Source organism: Equus caballus, chromosome 10 (assembly GCF_041296265.1).
Source record: "Equus caballus isolate H_3958 breed thoroughbred chromosome 10, TB-T2T, whole genome shotgun sequence".
NCBI lineage: Eukaryota > Metazoa > Chordata > Mammalia > Perissodactyla > Equidae > Equus > Equus caballus.
Genome location: NC_091693.1, coordinates 13,769,424 through 13,792,421, shown reverse-complemented (window position 1 = coordinate 13,792,421; position 22,998 = coordinate 13,769,424). Strand labels below are relative to the sequence as shown.

Genomic DNA, 22,998 nt, shown 5'->3' with positions numbered 1-22,998 from the left:
CTGCCAATGGGTGCACTAAATTTAGATCTGGGAGCCAGCCTGGCAGAGAATTTGGCTCTGACGGTTCAGCTCGGCTCAGCTCATCCCTGGCCCTAACCCTCAGTGGGCTCTGAGCTCCGGCCACAGCAGTCAGGGTTTCTATTTCAGAATTGCGTGGGGGCCTTGCTGAGTGCTTTCAGACAGCCAGCCTAGACCCGTCTCTTTCCTCTTATTCTTTGCTTAAGGTCTGAGCCGTAAATAAAATGCTCTCTTACACTGAGGTGAGGTCCCAGAGTCTGAGCCTCGTTGTGTACCTCATCTGGGTCCCACGACGTGATAAGTGATGGCGTGTGAGCTGCTGTGCAGCCCCGACCACAGTCTCCTCAGCTTCCCAGCCTGGGGTGAGAGGATCCTGTTGCCCCAGCAGCCAGGTCTACATTTTTTCTAAGCGACTTAGTGGCTTGCAACCCCCCTCCTGAGACTAGGGATCATTACCTTCCTTTGATTGTAAGAAACAGCTGTGTGCTAAGTGAGGTGGGTGAAGGGGACTCATGGCACCAATGCAGAAGAACCTCTGGACCCCAGGGTGGAAAATGCAGTCAGGCTTTACCGGGGACTGGAAATGGGGCCTGGAAAGCTGCCTCTGCCTGAGTGTGTGGTTCTCATGTCTGCTTCCTTCTGCATCTGCTTGTTTCCTGCCTCTCTCTGTTCTCTTCCTTTGCTGTTGTTTGCTCTTCCAAATGGCCCTGCCAGCCCTAGTCTACACAATCTTCTAGTTTCAAGGACATCTCCAGCTGCCTGACTTCCAGTCTGGACTTTTAGTTGCAAATGCCTGAGAGAGAGAGAATGTGATGACCCCATCTAATGTCTACTTTGATCCACTCGGCTGTGGCCAGGGAGGGGTGAGACCTCTGAGAAGAAGAAGCAGTCCAGGAAGATAGCCAGGATGTGTTCGTTTGACTCTCTTTCTCTGCTGTTTCCCCTTCCCTGTACAGTGTCTGAGCCCCTCCTACCTGCCCCTGCGGTGTATGGCTGGAGGCTGCGGGCGGCTGCTCCGGGGACCCGAGAGCTGCTCCCTGGGCTGTGCGCAGGCGTCTCAGTGTGCCCTGTGCCTGCGGCGTCCCCACTGTGGCTGGTGTGCCTGGGGGGGCCAGGATGGGGGCGGCAGCTGCCTGGAGGGTGGACTCAGCGGCCCCCGTGAGGGTGAGATGGTGTTGGGTGTCGGGTGAGAGGGGCTGGCCCTTGCCTGGGGTCTGGTGCAGAGAACATGGGGCTATCTCAGAGGTGGGGCTCAGGAGAAGTAGGAGCCAGGGCCTGGGTGGCTAGGTGGGCGGTGCAGAGGACCCCAGGTGAGGCCATGTATCCCCATACCAGGGCTGACCTGTGGGCGACCTGGGACCTCCTGGGCCTTCCTCTCCTGCCCCCCTGAGGACGAGTGTGCCAATGGGCACCATGACTGCAACGAGACGCAGAACTGCCACGACCGGCCCCACGGTTACGAGTGCAGCTGCAAGACGGGCTATACCATGGACAAGTGAGGCTACTGTCAGACCAGGGCTGGGGACCCAAGGTGGGGCGGGCTGGGCAGAGTAGGGGAATTTGTCGGGAGCAGTAGAGGATGAGCCACAGGCCAAAGGACCACAGCAGGATGGAAGAAAACAGTGCAAGGAGTGGAGGTGGTGGGACTGACCCAAGAGGGTGTGAGGGTAGGGGGCTGGGTTATGGAGGGGCAAGGTTGGTGAGTTTAATAGGGTACCTGGCAAGAGGAGGTGTCGCAGGCTAGCTCCTGAGGAAGGCAGTGGGCTGGTCCCTGGAGGGAGAGTGACAGAACAGACCAGGGATGCAGAACAGTTGAGCAGATGGTGGGATGGTGAGTGGCGACCTGTCGTTGGGAGGGGGCGGCTGCAGCCCTGCTCTGACTCCTGCCCACCCCTGCAGTGTGACGGGGCTGTGCCGCCCCGTGTGTGCCCAGGGCTGTGTGAATGGCTCATGCGTGGAGCCTGACCACTGCCGCTGCCACTTCGGCTTTGTTGGCCGCAACTGCTCCACAGAGTGTCGCTGCAATCGCCACAGCGAGTGTGCCGGCGTGGGGGCCCGTGACCACTGCCTGCTCTGCCGCAACCACACCAAGGTGGGCCACGCGGGACCTTAGACCCGACCCCAGGACCTGGCTCTTCCTTGCCTTCAGCCCATGCTCAGGCCTCTTGAGCCTTGTCCCAAGCCCTGATAAGCCAGGCTCAGGGAGGAGGTGGCATAGCCCTATCTGGGGAGGTGTGAGAAGACTTTGGGGTTTGTATCACAGAGGGGCTGCCCTGGAATAGTGGCCAGAGTTGGCGCTGGGCCAGGGAGGGTGGTCACATGAAGGAGGATTTGGGAATGTTTAGGGAAGGGCTTTCTGAGCTCAACACTTTGGGCTGTAGGGGAGTGAACACCCCTCCCCCCGCCCCCGCCCCCTGTCACTGGGGTGAAGGCAGAGAACTAAATCGAAGATAGCCTGGGATTGCCCAAGCCAAGTGCTGCAGCCCTACTGCCCTCCCGTGGTGCTCTCAGAACCTGCTCCCCCCTACTCTCATGCCCCTGTGATTTCCCAAACCTCCTGATCACCCTGTCTCTGGTTTCTAGGGCAGCCACTGTGAGCAGTGTCTCCCACTGTTCGTGGGTTCAGCTGTGGGTGGTGGGACCTGCCGGCCCTGCCATGCCTTCTGTCGTGGCAACAGCCACGTCTGTGTCTCCAGGAAGGAGCTCGAAATGGCCAGGAGGGAGCCAGAGAAGTACTCGCTGGATCCAGAGGAGGTAAAAGAGGCTAGGGTCCCAAGTTCCTGGACCTGGGGGAGGAGAGGCCGGGGGTCTGAATTCCTGGGTCTGAGGGAGGAGGGAGCTGTTCATGCCTTTTCGTGATCACTCTGTCCTTCCTTGACCAGATTGAAAACTGGGTGACAGAGGGTCCTAGTGAAGACGAGGCAGTGTGTGTGAGCTGCCAGAATAATAGCTATGGGGACAAGTGTGAGAGCTGCCTCCACGGCTACTTCCTCCTGGATGGGAAGTGCACCAAGTAAGTGGAAGGGGGGCCTGGGACCCTTGCCCTGCTCACTAGGAATCACTCCTCTCCCCAGTCAGACTCCCCTCCCCACTCGTCTGCCCTCAGTCAGGAGAGGGTGAAATCCCCAGGGAGCCCCCAGGCTGGGGCAGAGGTTGGGGGCAATCAGCTAGACTCAGGTGGGAGACCCCTTGCCTCAGAGGCCAATGCTGAAACACAGGCTACAGAGCAGCCCCGATGGAGACTAGTGGGCAAGAAGAGAGAGCCGCTGGAGGAGAGGCCTCAAGACAGCCTCCCCATTCTGTCCCCTTCCTTCTGAATGGTCAGTCCAACCTGGGGACTAATCCTGATTCTGCCACTTAATGACTCTGTGGCCTTGAGCACATGGCTTGACCTCTGTGAGTGTCAGTTTCCTCTTCTGGCCTGTTGCACAGATTGGAGCTCACAGAGGCAGCACCCAGCCTGGGCCCCTGTAAGTCATGGGAGCCCTGTAGCTCTGTCTTCTTCCCCTTCCTCAGATGCCAGTGTAATGGCCATGCGGATACATGTAACGAGCAGGACGGGACGGGCTGCCCATGTCAGAACAACACGGAGACAGGCACGTGCCAGGGCAGCTCCCCCAGTGACCGCCGAGACTGCTACAAATACCAGGTGCGGCGGAAGAAGCAAGTTATGGGCCAAGGGCTCCACACCCCTGAGAGGTCAGAGCTGGGATGAGGTAGCCTGACCCAGGCAGGACCGACAACATGGTTCTGATATCTGTGGTCATGGGATCAACGTCAGCTTTATAGACTATCCTTGAGCTCCAGTCAGTTTCAAGCCCTGGGTAGTGATGCTGGGGACCCAGAAATGAGCCTGTTGGGGGGGCTCTCAGGCTGGTGAGGAGACAGATTCCGTTGCAGATAGTCACAACTTAAAGGTTACAAATGTCAGAAAACTCATCTCATAGTAGCTTAAGCAAAAACGCAAATGTATTGGTTCTTAAAACTGGGATCTGGAGTCTACCTTCAGGAATGGCCAGATCCAGGTGCTCATACAAAGCCATCAGGAGTCTCTTTCATTGCATCTTGACTCTGCTTTCCTCTGTGTTGGCTTCAGTCTAGGCAGGTTTTCCCTCAAGTGGCAGCCCCAACCTGATAACCTGGGCCTAACAGAGGATCTCATATTATTACTAATATCCAGATTCAAATTCCCCGTCAGCCTGTTTCCCTTTTCTTCAGCCTAGTTGGTTGCCATGTTGCAGGCTTGCTTCCCACAGAGGTGATATTCCATGCTCCCTCTTTGAAGTACGGCTCCCACCACCTCACCCACCCACCTTTTTCTCTCTAGTTCGAGAGGGAAGAGAAAATTCCTTACTTGCCTAAGTCCCCCCCGCCCATCTACAGAAACATCATTTCTGCCAAGATCAACTCCACCTAGAATGGTGACAGAGCTCACAAGCCTTGCTGACCCCTAACATTTCCATCCTGGACCAGAAATTTTGCTTTCTTGATGCATAATCAGAAGGCCTGTTGGCCTTTGCCAAAACAGACAGCCCCAGAGATTAATTCAGACCCCCACCCTCTCCAGCAGCTCTGTTGGCAGTTCTGAAGCAGCACTTTCTTTAGATTCTCATGATAGCCGTTGTAGCTGTGCTGTAGGCAGTGCCTGCCGCTGCGCTGGTGCTGTGCTGTGGATACAGTGGAGGCAGCACAGATGTGGAAGGCTTGTCAGGGCCACACTGGGGCCTCAGTGAGCTGTGGATGTAGGAGGAAAATGAGGCTCAGAGACATTAAATATCCTGCCCCAGCTCAGACAGCCACTTGGGTTTGGAGCCTGGACTGACCCTGCTCTGATCCCAGAGACTGAGGGGTTTCAGCTGGGCTACGGGAATCAAAAAGCTTTGATCTGGCCACTCATTCATTCAGCACACATTTACTGAACGGCTGCCATGTGGCAGGCACTGTGCAAGGGCAGGAACACAGTAGGAAACCAAACAGATTGAAATGTTCTGTCCCCAAAGAATTTACCTTCTCATGGTGGAGTCAGGCAACAAATGAGTAAGTCAGATGTACAGTGGGTTAGTGAGGACCAGTAAGGAGAATAATTAAGCAGAAAGGAGGGCTAGGAAGTGTTGGGGAGTAGAAATGTAGATATAGTGGCCAAGGAAGCCCTCAGGGAGAGGGTGACACTTGAGTAAAGCAGACATGGAGGGGCAGGGGTGGGTAGAGAGGGTTCCAGGCAGGGGATCCGCCAGTGCAAAGGTCCTGAGGTGGGACATACCAATAGTCCAGAAACAGCAAGGCTGGCAGGCGAGGCTGGCCCACCGTGTGCTATGATTTCAGCAGTCCAGGAGCAAGCTGTGTTTATTACCTATGTACAGAGGAAGAGTCTCAAGTTCAGCATGGTTAAGTCACTCTTCTTCATCTCTGAGCCTCAGAGGTCCAGAGGCCTCGGCATCAGGGTGCTATAGTCACTGGGAGTGACACTGGGGACAACAGTGCTGGAGTGTAGGGTCCTGGTGGTGTCTGTGCAATCTGAGGGAGGTTTGGGGGTCACAAGGAAGCTGCTGGGGCACTGGGGGAACCAGGGGCAGTGGCTACTTATCAATAGGTCCAGAATGTCAGTCGTGTTTGAAGGACGGCTGGGCACTGAGCTCATCCCTGATGGCTGCCTCCACCCCCTACCCCACCCACAGTGTGCCAAGTGCCGGGAGTCATTCCACGGGAGCCCACTGGGTGGCCAGCAGTGCTACCGCCTCATCTCCGTGGAGCAGGAGTGCTGCCTGGACCCCACGTCCCAGACCAACTGCTTCCACGAGCCCAAGCGCCGGGCCCTGGGCCCTGGCCGCACTGTCCTCTTTGGTGTGCAGCCCAAGTTCACCAATGTGGACATCCGCCTGACGCTGGACGTGACCTTTGGTGCCGTGGACCTCTATGTCTCCACCTCCTACGACACCTTCGTAGTCCGTGTGGCCCCTGACACGGGTGTCCACACCGTGCATATCCAGCCTCCTCCACCCCCCCCACCCCCTCCACCGCCTGCTGACAGTGGGCCCCGGGGGACCGGGGATCCAGGAGGACCAGGGCCCGGGACTGTCCCGGGCACCACAGCGGAGCCACGGGTGCGGGAGGTGTGGCCACGGGGCCTGATCACCTATGTGACAGTGACGGAGCCCTCAGCAGTGCTGGTGGTCCGCAGCGTGCGGGACCGGCTGGTCATCACCTACCCGCATGAGCACCATGCTCTCAAGTCCAGCCGCTTCTACCTGCTGCTGCTGGGTGTGGGAGACCCAAATGGGCCCGGCGCCAACGGTTCAGCCGATTCACAGGGCCTGCTCTTCTTCCGGCAGGACCAGGCCCACATCGACCTGTTTGTCTTCTTCTCTGTCTTCTTCTCCTGCTTCTTCCTTTTCCTCTCACTCTGCGTACTCCTCTGGAAGGCCAAGCAGGCCCTGGACCAGCGGCAGGAGCAGCGCCGGCACCTGCAAGAGATGACCAAGATGGCCAGCCGGCCCTTCGCCAAGGTCACCGTCTGCTTCCCTCCCGACCCTGCTGCCCCAGCACCCACCTGGAAGCCAGCCGGGCTCCCACCACCCACCTTCCGCCGCTCCGAGCCCTTCTTGGCACCCTTGTTGCTGACAGGGGCTGGTGGGCCCTGGGGACCCGTGGGAGGGGGCTGCTGCCCACCAGCCATCCCTACCACCACTGCTGGCCTGCGAGCCGGGCCTATCACCCTTGAGCCCACCGAAGATGGCATGGCCGGTGTGGCCACACTGCTGCTCCAGCTACCTGGTGGGCCCCACGCACCCAATGGCGCCTGCCTGGGGTCAGCCCTTGTCACATTGCGGCACAGACTGCATGAGTACTGTGGGGGTGGCGGGGGTGCTGGGGGTAGTGGGCACGGGGCTGGTGCAGGTCGGAAGGGACTATTGAGCCAGGACAACCTGACCAGCATGTCCCTCTGACCCATGGCGGGGTCTCCAGCCACAGCAGCTGAGTCCCCTGACGGGGCTACCCTGGACTTGGGGTCCCTCCACCTGGGGTCCCCTGGACACTGTCCACAGAGACCTCTAGTTTCCTTCCTCCTGTGGTCCCCAGACAGGGCCTTCGTCTGCATTCAGCAATTATTTATTGAATACCTACTGCGTGCCAGGCACTGTTGAAGGCACTGGGCAGAGTAGGAACTGAGACAAGATTCCCTGACCTCGTGGGACTTGGATTCTAGTGAAGGGAGACAATCAGCGCACACGTGCGTGCACACACACAGACATACACGAGTAAGATCATTTCAGGGAGGAAGAAATGCTGTGAGATGTCAACAGGATGTGGCTGTGAGAGACCGTGCTGTCAAGTCAGTCAGTTGGGCCTTCTGAGAAGCTAGACTCAAAGACTGAGCAGGAACTGGCTGTGGGAAGAGCTGTAGGAAGTGGGTTCCAGGCAGAGGGAACTGCAAGGACAAAGGCCCTGAGGTGGGAACCAGCTTCTTTTATTGGAAGCATCAGAAAGCTGGCTAGTGTGACCCAGGGCGAGTGTGAAGAGGAGATGAGGTTGGGGACAGGCAGGCCGGATCACCCGGGGCCTGTGGGCCCCAGATGGGTTTGGGGTTTTATTCTCAGGATGATGGGAAGGTGTTGGACGGTTTTATGAGGGGGAATGACAGGATCTGATGTACTTATTTAAGAGGTCACTCAGCTGTGGTGTGGAGAATGGATTGGAGAGAGTGAGAGAGGCAGCAGGGGGACAAGAGGACAATGGGTCAGGTCAGGGTGGTGGCCATGAGGGAAAGTCAGAGACAAATGCAGGATGTATGTGGAAGGATATAATGATGGCATGGATGTCAGGGTGAGGGAGGGGAGGAATCCATGATGACCTCAACTTTGGCCTGAACTGTGGGTGGATGGTGAGGTTGTTTATTAAGATGGGACTGACTAGGGCTTGTGGGAAAGATCAGGAGTCCAGTTTTAGACCCAGGATGTCCTTTAGACATCTCTTCTGCTAACCAGGTTAGCAGAAACCACTCTGAGTGTTTCGGCAGAAGGAACTGAGCGCAGGGGATTAGCTGTACTGGTGAGGGATGCAGCTGATTAGAGGTAGGACAGTGAAGCAGCCTAGGGGCCAGTGCGAACAGGAGGCTGCTGCAGCCACCCCTAGGCTGGAGGGACAAGGCTCAGGTGCTGTTACCTGATTCCAGGACTAGGGTCACCTGGCTCAGAGGGAGCTCGAGGAGACAAAGGAGATGCTTCCCGAGGCACAGTGTGGCATGGGGGGATACCAAGGTTGGAGATAGAAACGTGGAGTCATCAATGTATAGCTTTCTTCCCAGACAATGCTGCCTTGAAGACTGGGCTGCCCCAGCTACCACCTTGGACTTCTGAGCTCCTCTTCTTGAGGCCCCCCTCCCCCTTCTAGCCATCTTGAACTTGGGATTCTCCTTTCCCAAGACTCTATCCCCTTGCTGCCTTGACCCTGGGGAGCTGGGCCCTCTGTCTTCCCCTCTGCTGGGGGCCTCAGTCTAAAAGGCCATCTGAAAGAGGGGGGAGTAATGGATGCAACAAATAAAGAGTGTGGGAAGGCTTGTGTCCAAGGGCTATCTACATGCCAGAGATGGGGTGTCTTGGCTCTCAGAACCAGCACCCAAGCGCTGAATAAATTGGATAAATGCATTTGTCGTGGTGCCCCCTCCAAGCCACGTGGCCTGGCTCCTTGCTGCCCCTTCTAGGCAGGAGTTGGAGTGATGCCACTACAGAAGCTCTTGTTCCCCAGAAGGGACAAACCTAGGGGATGTGAGGGCAATGAGGCCTTTGATCCTTCCCCAGGGCCCTGTCACAGGGACACCCCAGTTTGTCTCAGGAGGGGAAACAGATTGCCTTAGTCCCAGGCTTGGGTTTAATTCTGGCCCCCGATGTAAGAGAATAGTTCAGGCAGCACAGAGACTGAAATGAGGCCCTAGCACGGTGAGCTCTCTAATTCAAGCAAGCTCTCACTGCCCAAACAGAAAGCATCATGGGAGTCTTTATCTGCCACTCCCCTGGGCAAGCAAGAGCCCTGATGTGAGGAGAGGTGGGAGCGGGAGGTCTCTATCCCCTCTGGCAGCCTTGCTCAGTGTGGGAGTCTTGCTAGGAGTGTCAAACAGTGTACCTCTCTGTACCAGCTGGCCCCTAGGCGTAAGCTGGCGGTTTCGTCTGATGTTTAGCCAAGGACATGGCAATGAGTTGGATTAAGGTGGTGTGTGTGTTCTGTGAATATCATAGTATTTTCAGAATTTATGGCAATTTAAGGGATTTTCAGGGATTATTCTGCCCACACGTTTTGCCTTTAGGAGCTGAGGGTAGTACCTAACCTCCAAGACATGACTGTGAACTTGTGTTTACTGAGTACCATATGCTAGACAGTTTCCCTGGCATATTAATGCTGTGGTTTCATTTGACACTTCAAACCACCGTATGAGGTAGGTACCGTGTAATCCCCATATTGCAGATGAGAAAACAAAAGTTCATAGACATTATTTAGCTGTTAAGTGATAGCTGCCATTTGAACCCAGGCCGTCTGACTCTCAGATCCACGTGCCTGACCAGCATGCTCTTCCACCGCCCTAGGAGGGAACCCTTTACATAGCACAGGTCAACCCAGCTGAGACCTGTCCCAGAGCAGAGTGGGAGCTAAGGACAGGCGTTCAAAATGGCCAGTTTCTGCTGGAGATAAAACAGAATTTCCCTAGTGGGGAGCTAACCAGCATCGGGATGCGCTGCCTGAGAGAGTCTTGGAGCCAGTGGAGAGTTTACCCTGCATGACCACGAAGGAACTAAGGTGGGTCTTCAAGACTCCTCTGTGTTATGCTTGGACCCTTTGGTGAGAGCTCTTCCTAGCCGTCACCCTGTGACTTTGCCTTCCTAAACAGAGCATTTGCACTGTGACTGGACCTCTGGGACGCAGAGCCACTCTCCCTCCAACTCCTGTCACTGCTGTGCAGATGCCCCTGTACAAATGCCCCATAGCACATGTTCCTCCTCCCTCCATGTCAGCCCTTCAGCTGTCACCTCTCTCCAGTTTCCATGCACCTGAGTGCAAGGTTCATGGCAGGAAGAGAGAAAGCCTTGGCATGGGAGGCTTGAGGCCTGGATTCGAGCCCAGGGGTGGCCACTGACGCCCTATGGACTTCAGGAAAGGTGGGGGGGGGGGGGGACATTTTACCAAGGGCCTACAACAATCTGGGCACTGTGCTGGCTGCTTGGCATGAGGCTTTTAATCTTCCCAACATCACTGCTGGGAGCTATAGTTCTGTTCCTCTCTTTTGTGCATTTGGAAGCTAAGTCCCTTGCCTAAGAACTCAGGCCTGATTAATAGGCAAGCGAAGATTCAGACACAACCTGTGTGACTCTCCATTGACCCTCACACATTACCTCTAAAATCACTTCCCTTTTCTAAGCCCATGTCCCGCACCTGTGGTCACTCATATCTCCACCTACAATGGGTCCCACACTGTGCTAGGTGCTGGGGATGCAGCAGTGAAGAAGGTCTCTGCTTTCATGGAGCTGACAAGCCAGTGGAAACCCCAATAGTAGGTAAAGGATGCGGTATGTTGGGAGATGACCAGAAGGACAAGGCAGGGAAGGCGGGGAGAGGGTACTTGCTGTTTAATGTAAAGTGGGAAGGGAAGGCTCTCGCATAGGACAACATGTGAGCTGAATGAAGGAATGAACCATAGGGACATCTGAGGGAAGAGAATTCCAAGTTGAGGGAACAGCCAATGCAAAGGCCCTCATGTGGTTGGAGTGGAGGGAATAAGGAGAAGACAAGGTCACAGAGGGAACAAGAGGCAGATCGTGCAGGTCCTTGGCCATAGTGAGGACTCTGGTGTGTGCTCTGTGTGGGAGGAGCCATGAGAGGGTTCTGAGCACAGGAAGGTTGTGACCTAACTCAGGTGTTCTCTGGGCTCCTCCTCAGGTAAGAGACTAAGGGGCGGGGGGGCTCCTGCGTTCATTTAGGCTGAAGAAGAGCGTGGCTGGAGCAAGGTGGGGCAGTGGAGTGGGGAGAAGTGTGATTGTGGATATATTCCCAAAGTAGAACCAAGAGAATTTGTCCACAGATTGAACATTGAGAGACAAAGTGACTGAGCAACTTGAAGGACGAGGCTTGCTATTTCCTGACATGGGGAAGACTGTGAGAAGAGCAGGTTTGAGGGGGAAATCAAGTGCTGGGTTTTGGACATGTTAAATTTGAGATGCCTATTAGATATTCAGAGTGAAGATGTCATTTGATAGTTGGATACACAGGTCCAGAGAGAAAGAGAGAGAGATGGATAACAGCAAATAATACAAACAATATATTAATATTAGAATAGTTGTAATAGTATACATAAAATAATAATAACAACAACAGTTTGTTGAGTTCACTCTTTGGCCTTTCCATCTCTTGCTCTCACAGTCACCATATGACATATTAGGGATTATCCTCATAGGAGGAAATAGACTCAGAAAGGTTTATTAATTCACAAAGATAACGGAGCTAAGTGGCAAGAGTCAAGATTGGATCCTAGGTCTGTCCAGTTTGGAGACCAGGACCTTTCCTAATCTGCTAGTTGCTTTTGCAGTAAAGAGGGTGGGTTGAACTGGACAATCGTTAAGGATTCCTTTCAGCTCCAGAGAACCTTAAATTGGGCAGTTCTCTGCTCTGGGGACAGAGGACCTCCAAACGTGTTAGAATTGTGTATAGGCCAAGAGTCCACAGGTTTAGAATGAGCAGAGGGGCTCTCCTAAATTTTTCTCTGAACTTGAGTGTCTGGACTCAACCAAGACAGCGTTTCTGGTTTTGCTTATTTTTAGGATCTGGGCAGAGTCTCAGGTAGGCTGCTAAGGCGTGAGTGGTTTTACTTTGTTAGTGAGGACTCCCTGGCTTGGAGAGGGAAGAGACTTGCCAATGTCATACGCAGCAGGAACTCCTCCTTCCACACCTAGGCATCTTCCTTGTGTCCCCTCCTCCCTCACCATACCTCCTTCTCCACCCAGATTCCTTCCATGGGACAAAATGGATGTAGGCGGAGTTGGTTTTCAAGTTTTTATTGCGGGTGTATTTCTGGTGGCGGGATATGGGGGAGGGGCAGGTCCTCCCAGGAGCGGGCAGTGGTGGCCAGGCGTGACAGGTGGAAAAGGAGAAGGGAGAGAACTTTTTTACTCTCGAATCTTCAGTTCCCGCGCCATCTGACAGAGGGCGCAGGGCAAGCAAAAGGTGAGGGCCGCCCAGTCGTGCCCGACAGAGCCCTAGAGGGTGGGAGAGAGAGGTTAGGAGCCCGCCTTGCGTCCCAGGAGGCCACTCCCCAGCCCCTGCTCCCGCGGGTGGCTGGCCCTGTGCGCACCTGGATGTGGTAGCGCTCGCGCATGCCGGTGCGGATGGAGTGCAAGCCTCCGGGCAGGTAGGGCGCGCAGCAGCACTCGCCGAAGTCGTCGGAGATGCGGCAGGCGAGGCACAGAGGGGCGAAGGTGCCGCAAAGACCTAGGGCGGGCGCCGGGATGTCAGGGCGGGGCCTCCTGCCGGTTCCGCCTCGAGGAGGGGCGAGGCTGAGGGTCCGCGGAGCCGAGATGAGGGTGCCCGAGGGAATTGAGTGTTGGAAGAAGTGAAGTAAAGGTGCCAGAGGGAATTAGGGGTCTGAGGAGGGGGTGGTTTAGAGATCGGGAAATAATGTTTGAAGGGGGAGTCGGGGCCACGACGAAGAAAGTTGTAGGTCCAAGCGGGAGGAAGGTTGAGGGTCGGAGGGGAGTTGGAAGCTAGGCGGTGTTGGGCATCCGAGGAAGGGGTGAGGGTTAGAGAGTAGGAATTCAGGGTCCAAGGAAGGGAGGTGGGAGTGGGGTTAGTAGGGCGCCGGAGGGGGTGAGAGGTGACTCCTCCCCTCCTGCTCTCCCCCCGGTCTAGGGGACACTCACAGATGGGCATGTCGTTGCAGCAGTCTGTGAGACCGGTGTGCCAGTCACTGAGCTGGGTCTGGTAGCTGCTGCTGGCACATTGGGGCTGGCTGGTCACTGGGTAGGACATGGCTGCGGAGGTGGAGGACAGGGGTCAGCGGGCTGCCTCGCGGTGCCTCCCGGGCCCAGCACCCATGCTGTCCCTCCCTCTGCCGGGCAGTATGGGCGGGGCCACCAGGCCGCCCACTGAGGGACACCGTTGTGCTTCGCCCTTCCCTTCTGCCACATCTGGGCATCAACACCCCGGTCTGTCCCCGTTGCTGTTGCCTCCTGCACATCTGGGTGAGCTTGGGTGGGGGGCTCCTGTACATCTGGGGAAGGGTGGGCGCCACATCTGGGCGGGGCCGAGACGTGCCGCTGCCTCCTCCACGTCTGGGCCTGGGGTGCTGAGTTCCCGCATTTCGGGGCCTCTGGGGTGCAAGCAGGCGCCATCTGTCTTCGAAGCCAGGGTGCCCAGGGGAGGGAAGAGGCCAGGTTCCAGGGACTGGAAGGGTGGCTGGTCCATCCAGCGATCCCACCTTTGCCTTTCACGTTGTCTCGCATCTCAAACTGCATCTTGCTGGCCCTGAGGAGGTGGCGTTGGGGATGGCAGAGGTGGCAGCGGTGACAGCAGAGAGAGCAGCAGAGTCCAAGGGATGCTGGATACTAGGGGAAGGGAGGGCAAGGGGCACGGACGCTTGGGGCTGGATTCTCAAGGGGAAGGGAACTGGGGAGAAAGAGGCCAAGTCAGCCTGCCAGCCGGGAGAAACTGGAGTAGGGATGTATGGGGTGGGGCGAGAAACTCGCCCATCTCTGTATAGCTGCCCGACAGACCCCAGAGGACCCTCCTCATACCAGATGCACAGCTGGAGAGAGAGACCAAGAGACAGAGAAAGGCAGAGTCAGAGACAAGGGGAGAAAGAGATCAGAGCCAGGTGCCCATAGAGATGCCTGCAGTAATGCTTACAGCTGCCCAGCACTTTGACTTTTCTGCAAGCCCATTTCACAGATGGAACGCTGAGGCTCAGGGAGGTGAAGAGAAATGCCCCAAATCTGAGGGCTTAGGCCAAGGGGAGTAGTAGAGAGGGAGCTGGACCTCAGGACTTCCAAATTCAATCCAGGGCCACTCAGATTGAGAAGGGGGGATAAAGGAGGCATTGAGAAAGACAGGGGTGTCCAGAGAGATAGACCATCAGAGACATGCAAGGAGACAGAGAGATGGGAGTGGAATGGGGTGGGGGAGAACAGAGCAGAAGCACCAACCTCAGAGCAGAAGGCTGCAGACGGATGCTCCTACCTGCAGGACTGCGATGGTGATGATGGAGACAGAGATGTGGGTGACACCGGCACTGAGTTCTCAGTCTCGGCCAGGAGCTACTTATATTGGGCAGGCCATGGGGCCCTGGGTGGAGCTCTGACAGAGCTGCCCAGGGAGCCAAGCCAGTCTTCCCCGAACTGGGACTTCCCCTCCCTCCCTTTCCATCCCCCAACCCCCTACCTCCCCTCCTGCCTCGCTGTCTCACAGGACTGAGGAAATCATGGGGTAGAGGATCCAGGGATGAGACACTGGAGATAGAAAGGGGAGTGGGTAGAGAGAGACAGAGAGATGGGGGGGAGAAGGGAGAGAGAAGGTACAAGGGGCACAGCTGGGTCAAAGCACAGAGACCAAAAGAAGGAGAGAGATGGGATAGGAATGGGGGACAGAGAGACACAAGGGGGGGGGGGGCCAAGATGGGAGAGAGAGATAAAGAGATGAGAGAGATGCAGAAAGAATGCTGAGCCACAGAGATCTGGGGAGAATTAACAAGAAAGGGAGAGAGAGATTCAGAAAAGAGAGACACAAGGATGGGAAGGGGAGGAGCAGGTAGGTGGAGGCAGGACCACCACAGCCATTTACAGGGAAGGGACAGGGGGAGAGGAGAAAGGCTACTGGTGTGAGAGAGAGTGGATTCCCCTTCCAGGCCTCTCCCAGCATCCTTAGTGAGGTCCCCATTTCCCTGGGAGAGGGAGCATTTTCTTCCCATTCAGGGCCACTGGGCACATGGGGGGGGGGCAGTGTGTTTTGGGGGTGACTCATGCTGGAATCAAAGTAAATAAACATACCTCACCCCACCTCCAAATTGGGAAGGGAGAAGGCTGGGAACTGAGAAGCCGTGGTTCCTGAAGGAGGTGGATGTGGCCCAGAACCCCTGGGTCGTAACAGAGCAGAGGACCGAGGACCTGCACTCCTGGGTCTGAGGGAGGAGGGCACTGGGAGCCTGATCTCTGGACCCTAATAGAGGAGGGAAAGGGGGCTCAGATTCCTGGGTCTGAGGGAGGATGAGGCTGGGGGTCCACACTCTTGGGTTAGGCTAGGCTGCATCCCTGAGTAGGGTTGGGGTCCTGGGATTCCAGACTGCTGCGTTCCTGAGGGCTGAAAGAGCTGGGGGCCTGGCTGCCTGAGTCACCAAAGTCTCCCCTCAACAGGCCTGGCGGGGTTGGAGGTGACTCAGTGAGGTAAGCAGCGTTAGAACCGGGTGGGGTTCCCAGCACGGGTGTCACCCCAAAAATGTAGGAGGCACCAGAAAATTGGGGTGTCAGCTGAAGAGAAGGTGGTGTCGTCACCCCACTGGGTATTGGTATGGGGTGATGGCAAGTGGATCACCCTGCTGGCCTGGGATCCCCTCTTTCCCTCCACTCCCTGGGCCAATGCACCAGGACCTGAACCTTGGTCTCCTGGCATCCCCAGATGGCTTGCTGTCCTTGTCCCCCAGTGCTTTATGGGCAGCACTCAGCATCTTGCCTGTGCATGTCCATTACTTGGTCTTGGAGCCTGAATGTCTGGGGAACATCTCTCCCTTTCTGTTCTAGTGTCCCATCTCTGCACAGTGTCTCCCCATCTCTGCATCTTTGTCTCACCAGCTCTGAATCTCTCTCTCTTTTCTCATCTCTGAAAATCTGTTTCCAAATTTCTTTGGTTCTCGCTGTCCCCATTTCTGAGTCTCTCTTCTCCCAAGCTCTGTGTCTCTTGCCCTTATCCTGGGGTCTCTGTCTCCTGTCTTACCATCTCTCTCCATCTCCAGGCTCTGTCCCACGGAGGCAGCCAAAGGGCCCGATCTCCCCAGCTGTCCAGACCATGGGCTGCAGGTGACTCAGGGTCAGTCATCTCTGAGGACCCTGGGGCTCTCAGGATGACATCCTGAGTTGTCCTTGAGTTTCCTGCACTCACTCTGACACAGCCTGGGGGCTCCAATTAGATACAGCAATTCATGTAGATGAGGAAATCAGAACCAGGGAAGCAGTGAGGTGGCCTGCTTGGGGGTGAGGAGGAGGGCAGCAGGCAGGAGGAGGAGAGGCCTGCAGACTGAAGAGTGACCATGGCAGAGTCTTCAGGCATCTGGCCTCCATCCCCCTCAAATAGAGTTGCCAGATAAAATACAGGACACCCAGTTAAATTTAAATTTCAGATAAACAACAAATACTTTTTAAGTATAAGTATGTTCCATCCAATATTTGGGACATCCAGGCCAGGTCTGGGTCCAGTTGCCTAACACGGGTTTCACAAGGCAGGTGGTGCCATCCATGGCCCTGGTAGAACCGGTCAGGCTGAGCGGACAAGTGAGGTGGCCCCCCTTCCCATCCTAAGCCTGCTGCTTCCTCAAAGGCCAGTCCAGCAGGGCTGGGAGCACAACAGGATGGACTCGGGGTGCTCTGGGTGTGTCACTAGTCTGGGTTTGGGTGTGTTGTGTCTCTCTGTGTGGTGCGTGCCTCTCTGGCTGCTGTGCGTCTGTGTGGGGATTGTCACAATGTGTCTCTCTTTGAGTGTTCCTCTTCTGGGGTGTGACACATGAGGGGTCTTTTCTGTTTGTATCTATATTGCCCTTCTGTGAGTCTATGTATGCATGGTGCACCTGTGTTGGGTGTGGTCTCAGCTGTTGAGGTTCTGTAATTCTAACTGGATTCAGGTGGGAATTATTGAGTGGCATCGTTGTGTGATGGACTCCAGAGGCAGAACACTGACTTCAAATCCTGATAGCTTCTTATTGGCTGTGAAACCTTGGGCAAGTCACTAAACTTCCCTGGCCCTCAATTTTTCCATCTGCAAAATGAGTTGTTGTGAACAGAGTTGTTGAGAGGATTAAACAAATTAATTCTTGTGAAATGCTTAGAATTGTGCCTGACACGTAGGGAACATTTTTGTGTTTATGGTGATGATGATGATGATCTGTTCTACATGCTGGGGAGATAATAGTGAACAAGACCAAGTCTTTGCTCATGGTCCTAGGATGGATTGGATGAGCAGCCTGTCAGTGGCTTGGCATATGATTGTATAACTAGGGTGTCTGTTTTGCATGTGGAATAGGCTATTTCTGTGTGTGTTGTCAGTGCCGTGACTCTGTGATTGTGTGCTTATGTTTATGTTCATAGGTGATTGTATGTGCTGTGTGTGTGATTCTCTGATTATGTGGGTGCAAATGCAAGATCCTACCAAATGGGTGTTTTAAGAGCACATGTTTGATGTGATCTTGCTTTTCTGACTCTGAGGTGACAGAAGTGTGTCTGTATTGGGGACTGGAGAACCTCTCTCTCAGCTACTCCTTTACATGTCCTACAGGGGACCCTGGGAGGGTGACTCCTTTCAAAATGAGCCTCAGTTTCTCTCTAACAGGGATGGTGGGCCCAGAGGCTTCAGAAGAAACGCAAGGTGAAAGGGATGGTGGGAGGAGATGAATGAGGCCAGGGAGAGGCTGAGAATCATGATGGGGACACAGAGAGAGATGGCAGGCAGGGAAAGAGAAAGAGCTGCACAGAGAGGTGTAGGTGTTTGTCCATCCATCCCATAAGCATTTGTTGAGCCTCTGCTATGTGCCCTGATCTCTGGAGGGCACTGGTCTAGGGGAAAGTAGAGACCCAGAGAGATGGAGACCCACAAGGAAAGCTGTGGCTGTCCCAGAGTGGCCCAGGCTTCCCCATGGTGGACCTCAGTGACAGTTCTGAGTGATGGAGATGCAGCGATGGAGAGTGACAGAGAGGACCCTACCCCTCCTGGGGCCTCCCTAGGCCTGATCTGTCCAGATCAAAGAGCAAGGACCATGGGGGAAAGGCCCCTCCCAGGCCTGGGGCACCCTTATGAATCATTTTCTTATCTCCTCCTAATAGGATAATGACACATCTGCCCCCCTTAATCACTATTTTTGGCCCCAACCAGGCCCAGCACCCACAGCAGGAAGGATAGGACAAGCCTGATATCTTGTAGTCAGGGGAAGAAATACCCGAGAGTTTCCTTGGTCCTTCCTCCCTCAGGATCCAGGAGTCCCAGGCCCTAGCTCCTGCGCCCCGCCTCCCCCAAGTCCTGGCTCTCAGCCTCTCTCCTTTTTTCGCTTGTCTATCTTTTATTTTGTCTCTAGGCTTGTCTGTGTTTATCTCTTTGTTTATTTCCATCTGTGTTTTGTCTCTCTTGTCGTTTTACATCTATATCTTGATTCTCTCTCACTAGGCATCAATTTTCTCACTTGTAAAATGGAGATTATAATAATAATAATCCAATCTCTTAGAGTTGTTACTAGGAAGACATGAGATAATTATGTAAAATGCTTAGCCACAGTAAACTCCATACAAGAGAGCTCTATTATTATTGTTTTCAATATTTTAATCTCTCCATTGGTATCTCTGTTTTTCTGTCTCCACGTGAGTTTCAAGTCTCCTGCTCTGCGTGCCTTTTGCAGACAGCACCCCGCCCTTGGCTTCCCTTTTAGGGATGAGGAAAGGACATATTGAGGCCACAGCTTCCCTTAAGCCTCTTCTTCAACTCTAGTACAAGCCCCACCACAAGACCCAGAACTCTTGCCTGGGGCCAAGGCTTGGCTCCAATCCCATAAATAGCCATATAAAATCTTAAACCGCAAATCTGTCATCCCTGGGCAGGCCAGTGACTCTTGGGACCCAGGAGTCCCCGTTTCTAGACGCCGACCTTTTAAGTTCCCAGCTCCCTTTTCCCTCAGGATCCAGGAATCCAGACGCTCAGCCTCTTACTTCAGACCCAGAGGTCTCGGCCCCAGTTCCTCCTCCCTCAAGTCCCCAGTCCCTTCTCTCGGGTCCTCCGTCCCCTCCTCCCTCAGGAGCAAGGAGTTTGGAGTCAAGTCCCCATGCTCCATCAGGACAGGCTCAGGCCAGCGAAGAGCCCAGGTACGTGCCGCCAGAAACCCCATTCATGGCCCTTCTGCAGTCGGCCGAGCCCTCAACTACGTCCCCATCCTGTCTTTCCAGAGGCGGGTCTGACACGGGAGGCCTCCGGAATCTAGCTGTGATAAGCTACCCATGACGTCAATCACTATCATCCAGCCAATAGACACGTTCCACCTCCTACCTCCCCGGGCCACACAAGACGCGTTCCCTGGAGGCGGGGCCACGGCCCAAGTCGGACAGCGATAGGCTCTTGAAGACGCCAGTCCTGCCAGCCTGCCAATAGGCCGGGAACCTGCGGAGTAGGAATACAAGCCCGCTCCGCAGAGGCTGGAGCCGGCTTGTGAGGGAACAGGTTCTGAGGATCCGGCCAGGTAAACCCTTTCCAGCATGCCTGGTATTGCGACTTTGGACATAGCTCGGCTGGGAAACAGTGGTACTTGGTGAGGCTCGAGGCGGAGAGGGGAGCTTAGCCGGGGCGACTATCCATTTTGCTTTGTTGGAGAAACTGAGCTCAGGAAGCACAATCTCAGATATTCATCCTTTCCACTCCTCCCACCCTGCACCTAATTCTCGTGGGCTCCTGCTTGTCCTGTTCACCCATCCGTTGAGTCCTTCCTGCCCTCATTAATTCCCTCACTCACTGATTTCCTGGTAGAGCCACTCACTCACACTCGCTCATGCACACCCTCAGCCACCCATTATTTAAATAAATTTCCTGAGGCTTCCGGTGTGGCAGGCCGCGTGCTGGGCGATGGTAGTGACCAAGATGAGTCAGGCCTGGGCCCTGCCCTCAACAAGCCCGGGTCAGATGGGAGGACAGACTGACACATTGATGGGCAGGGATGTGCTGAAGTGGAGGAGTCCAGGAGAGTTTTTTTGGGTTTGGCGTGGTCAGGAAAGGGTTTTTAGGGGAGGGGCCATTGAAGCCGGGTCTTGGAGGAGCAGGAGGTGCCAAGCAAAGGTGGTGAAGAGCGTAGGGGACAGTGTTTCAGCATGAACAAAGACAGGGAGGCATGCAGGAGTTTATTGTGGTGCCCAAGCGGAAGGCGTCCGGCCCCTGTCGCCTGGGTAACTGTAAGGCTGGAAGAGGATGAAAAGGTAAGCAGAGGCCAGGCTGAGGAGCTTGGAGTTTGTCCTGAGGCCCGGGGTGGGGGAGGGGGGGTATTAACGAACCATGGAAGGGTTTAGAGCAGGGGAGGACTGGGTCAGAGCTGGAGCCAGAACTGGAGGAATGAGACTGGGAGCCAGTAGCCCAGAAGGTGACTTGGGCAGGGACCCAAGAAGAAGAGGATGGAACCTGGATTAGGCCACAGGCCGAGGGGATAAGGCAGAGATTCAGGAGGCAGAAAGAACAGAATATGGGGCTTGATGGGCTATGGGGTGGGGGGATGTCCAGGACAAGACCCAGAACTCTGGCCTAGAGGACTTGGGGATGATGGCGTCATCCCTGAGATGGGGACAGGAAAGAGGAACAGTTGGTGGGTAATGACTATTTTGGCAGAAATAAGCAAGGGATCCAATGAGCTGGAACTCGGGCGGAACTGTGACTCGGGCCAGTGGATCTGGACCTTCAGGGAGAGTTCTGGGCTATGGCTCCATCTCCCATCACAGGCCCTGACTCAGAAGTCACTTGTTGGGTCAATGAGGGCCTCTGAGGTAAGGATGCCCCTCTCTCCATCCCCAGGACTGCTTTCTTGTATTTCTGCTCCAATGTCTTTCCCTTCCTTCCCTGGCAACATTAAAACATTTTCTATCATCTCTAAACACACACATAAAAACAACTTGCATCAAGCTCCCTTGAATTCTCTCTCAACCTTTTTATAGCTAAAGGCTTGTGGTACCCATTGGCTCAGTCCTTTACCTTCCACTCCCTCCTCAACCCTCCACGTCTGGCTGCCTACCTCCCATGGCCCTCCAATGGCTCTGGACAAGGTCCCTGAGGACCCACCTGCTCATTGCTGAGGCCTGAGGTGAACAGTCCTTATCTGAGGCAGACCACTCCCTCCCGCCTGACAGTCCCTTTGCTTTGCATCCTCTTCTTTCCTGGTTAGATTCTTCCCTCTCCAGCAGCTCCTTACAACCCTCCAGGACTCACCATTCACTGCCTACTTCTTTACTGGGGACCATGGTCCTCCGGACTCTCTCTGTCCTAGCCTGCTTGTCCCATCTGCCCACTCTTCCTGGACAGGTTCTAGTCCTTCAGCTCCAGCCAGAAGTGAATGCCCAGCCTGCTCTCTTGCCTCCTGCTGCCTTCTGGATGTTCCCTTGGATTGTCTCGAAGACCTTTTGATCTCTCCATGTGCAAAACAGCCCTCAGCACCTCTTACCTGCCTGGTACACAACTGAGCCTCCTCCCATAAAGAGACAGCCTCCCTCTCCATCTGCTCCCCCAGCCAGACCCAAGTGTCATCTTCGTCCCCATGCTCTCCTGTAATCTCCACTCCACCCTCAATAAATCCTATTCATCCAGCCTGTTATGGCTCTTGGATCTGCTCCACTCCTACTCCTGCTCCCCACCCTCATGGGCACAGCCTCAGCCCAGGCCTGGTCTTTCCTTGCCCCCAGCTTCCTCCTTTGCCTTTGGGGCTTCAGTCTTGCCCTTTTCAGTCCATCCCCCAATGTCCCAGCAGTCTCTTCACTGCCGTGAGCTGATCCTGTCCCTCCCTTGCTCAAAGCCCTTCTGTGGCTCCCAAAGCCCTCCACTTATAGTCCAAATTGCACTCCAGGCCCTTCAGGATCTGCTCCTGACCACTCGGGGCCCCTCAGTCCATTCTCTACTTTGCACCTCATCTGGCCAGGAGAGGCCTTGATCACTGTCCATTGGCTCTCACAACATTGTTTCTTCTGCCTAGCAAACTTGTGCTCATCTTTTAGGGTCAAGCTTGGATCACCTCCTCTGTGAAGCCCTCCTTGACTACCACAGATGGAGCCCTTGGGGGCTGTTGACAGCCTGTGTCTGGGTGATCTCTCCCTGCCCCTCCCCGAGTCTCTTGAGAGTAGGCCCTGGATAGAAATCATCTCTGCTCAAAACCCAGGACCTACAAAATGGCAAGGCCTCAGAGTCTTGGTTGAGGGACTGAGTCACTGTCACAGCTGGGGCTTCTAGTATCGTGGGTGACCAGTTGTTTCTGGTTTCCTGTTAGCTTTGCTCCAGTTCTATAGGGAGTGTGGGTTTTCTTTCCTGGGTGGGTGCCGGGGATGAGTTTATAAAGCGAGGAGTTGAGAACTGAGAGTCCTCTGGCACTCTACTTGATTAAGTTTGAGGGGGAGGTGGGTCATGTTAGCAGGGAAGTCCAGTCCCTCGCTACCCAAGAATCCAGGGCCGCAGACCCCTCCTTCAGACTCAGAAGTTGGGCCCCCAGCCTTCTACTCTCCAGTCCCAGGTTTCTCAGTTCGCAGCAGCAGAGTCCGATGCTGCCCCCTGGTGGGCGAACCCCTACTCTATTTGAGAGAAGTCAAACTAATTAAATACTTTATTTACAAACAAAACCAAACCGACCAGCAAGGTAGGGCCAGGCCCCCGCCCCTGCGGCAGTCGGTGCAGCAGTAGAAGGCAATGGTGGAGTGCAGGTCCAACAGTCTCAGGCTGGTTTGTGTGCGTGTTCCCTGCCCCCGACCCCCACCCCCAGGCCAAGGTCTCAGCTTTCTTTCGGTCCTCGCCCGGCCCACCTTGCAGTCCCTGACGTAAGGCACAGCTCGTCCACTCCCGCCCGGCCCTAGGGAGGGGCCAGATAGACCAGCAGCCCCTTGTAGGGGTCCCTGATGCCCACCCCAGAGCGCCACCAATCCTAGAGCACATTCACTACCGAGGCCCGCGCAGATGGGAACAAGAAGCTTTTAGTGTCGCCCTCCCGCAGCCCCCGTCTCCCCGCGCAGTCTGCCTCGGCCGGCAGCTTAGACC

General features: G+C 55.2%; 3 protein-coding genes across 39 annotated transcripts in view; 2 read left to right on the top strand and 1 right to left on the bottom strand.

Moving 5' to 3' along the window:
* The window catches only part of MEGF8 (multiple EGF like domains 8), a 39,986-nt gene extending 31,326 nt beyond the window's left edge, over positions 1-8,660 (top strand). The window contains exons 35-41 of one of the 2 annotated variants that reach the window (XM_023651367.2): positions 975-1,182; positions 1,354-1,513; positions 1,918-2,110; positions 2,602-2,772; positions 2,901-3,031; positions 3,535-3,667; positions 5,694-8,660. In XM_023651367.2, the coding sequence (XP_023507135.2) occupies positions 975-1,182; positions 1,354-1,513; positions 1,918-2,110; positions 2,602-2,772; positions 2,901-3,031; positions 3,535-3,667; positions 5,694-6,962 (2,265 nt within the window). In that variant the 3' untranslated portion in view covers positions 6,963-8,660. The remainder of the gene's footprint in view (positions 1-974; positions 1,183-1,353; positions 1,514-1,917; positions 2,111-2,601; positions 2,773-2,900; positions 3,032-3,534; positions 3,668-5,693) is intronic. The other variant, XM_023651368.2, reaches the window with a different exon arrangement.
* Positions 8,661-12,037: 3,377 nt separating this feature from the next.
* Positions 12,038-14,331, bottom strand: CNFN (cornifelin). 6 transcript variants are annotated; one of them, XM_014739036.3, is made up of 5 exons: positions 14,230-14,331; positions 13,472-13,659; positions 12,915-13,025; positions 12,350-12,486; positions 12,038-12,254 (listed from the first exon to the last, which is right to left on the bottom strand). In XM_014739036.3, the coding sequence occupies exons 2-5, from the start codon at positions 13,506-13,508 to the stop codon at positions 12,165-12,167; spliced, it is 375 nt and encodes a 124-aa protein (XP_014594522.1). In that variant the 5' UTR covers positions 13,509-13,659; positions 14,230-14,331; the 3' UTR covers positions 12,038-12,164. The 6 variants fall into 6 exon arrangements, with proteins under 6 accessions (XP_014594522.1, XP_001501180.1, XP_014594571.1 ...); XM_001501130.6 differs by having other exon boundaries at positions 13,472-13,598; positions 14,196-14,289; XM_014739085.3 differs by having other exon boundaries at positions 13,472-13,598; positions 14,230-14,286.
* Positions 12,144-22,998, top strand: part of LOC102148130 (cell adhesion molecule CEACAM6-like) — a 436,353-nt gene continuing 425,498 nt past the window's right edge. For 14 of the 31 annotated variants that reach the window (XR_011422390.1, XR_011422414.1, XR_011422401.1 and 11 more), the window contains exon 1: positions 19,376-19,468. The gene's annotated coding sequence lies outside the window, so the exon portion shown is untranslated. Of the gene's footprint in view, positions 12,407-13,113; positions 13,236-15,326; positions 15,429-18,913; positions 19,098-19,178; positions 20,196-20,598; positions 20,754-21,285; positions 21,571-22,998 lie in introns of those variants that run through there. The other 17 variants (XR_011422402.1, XR_011422400.1, XR_011422397.1 and 14 more) reach the window with 16 other exon arrangements.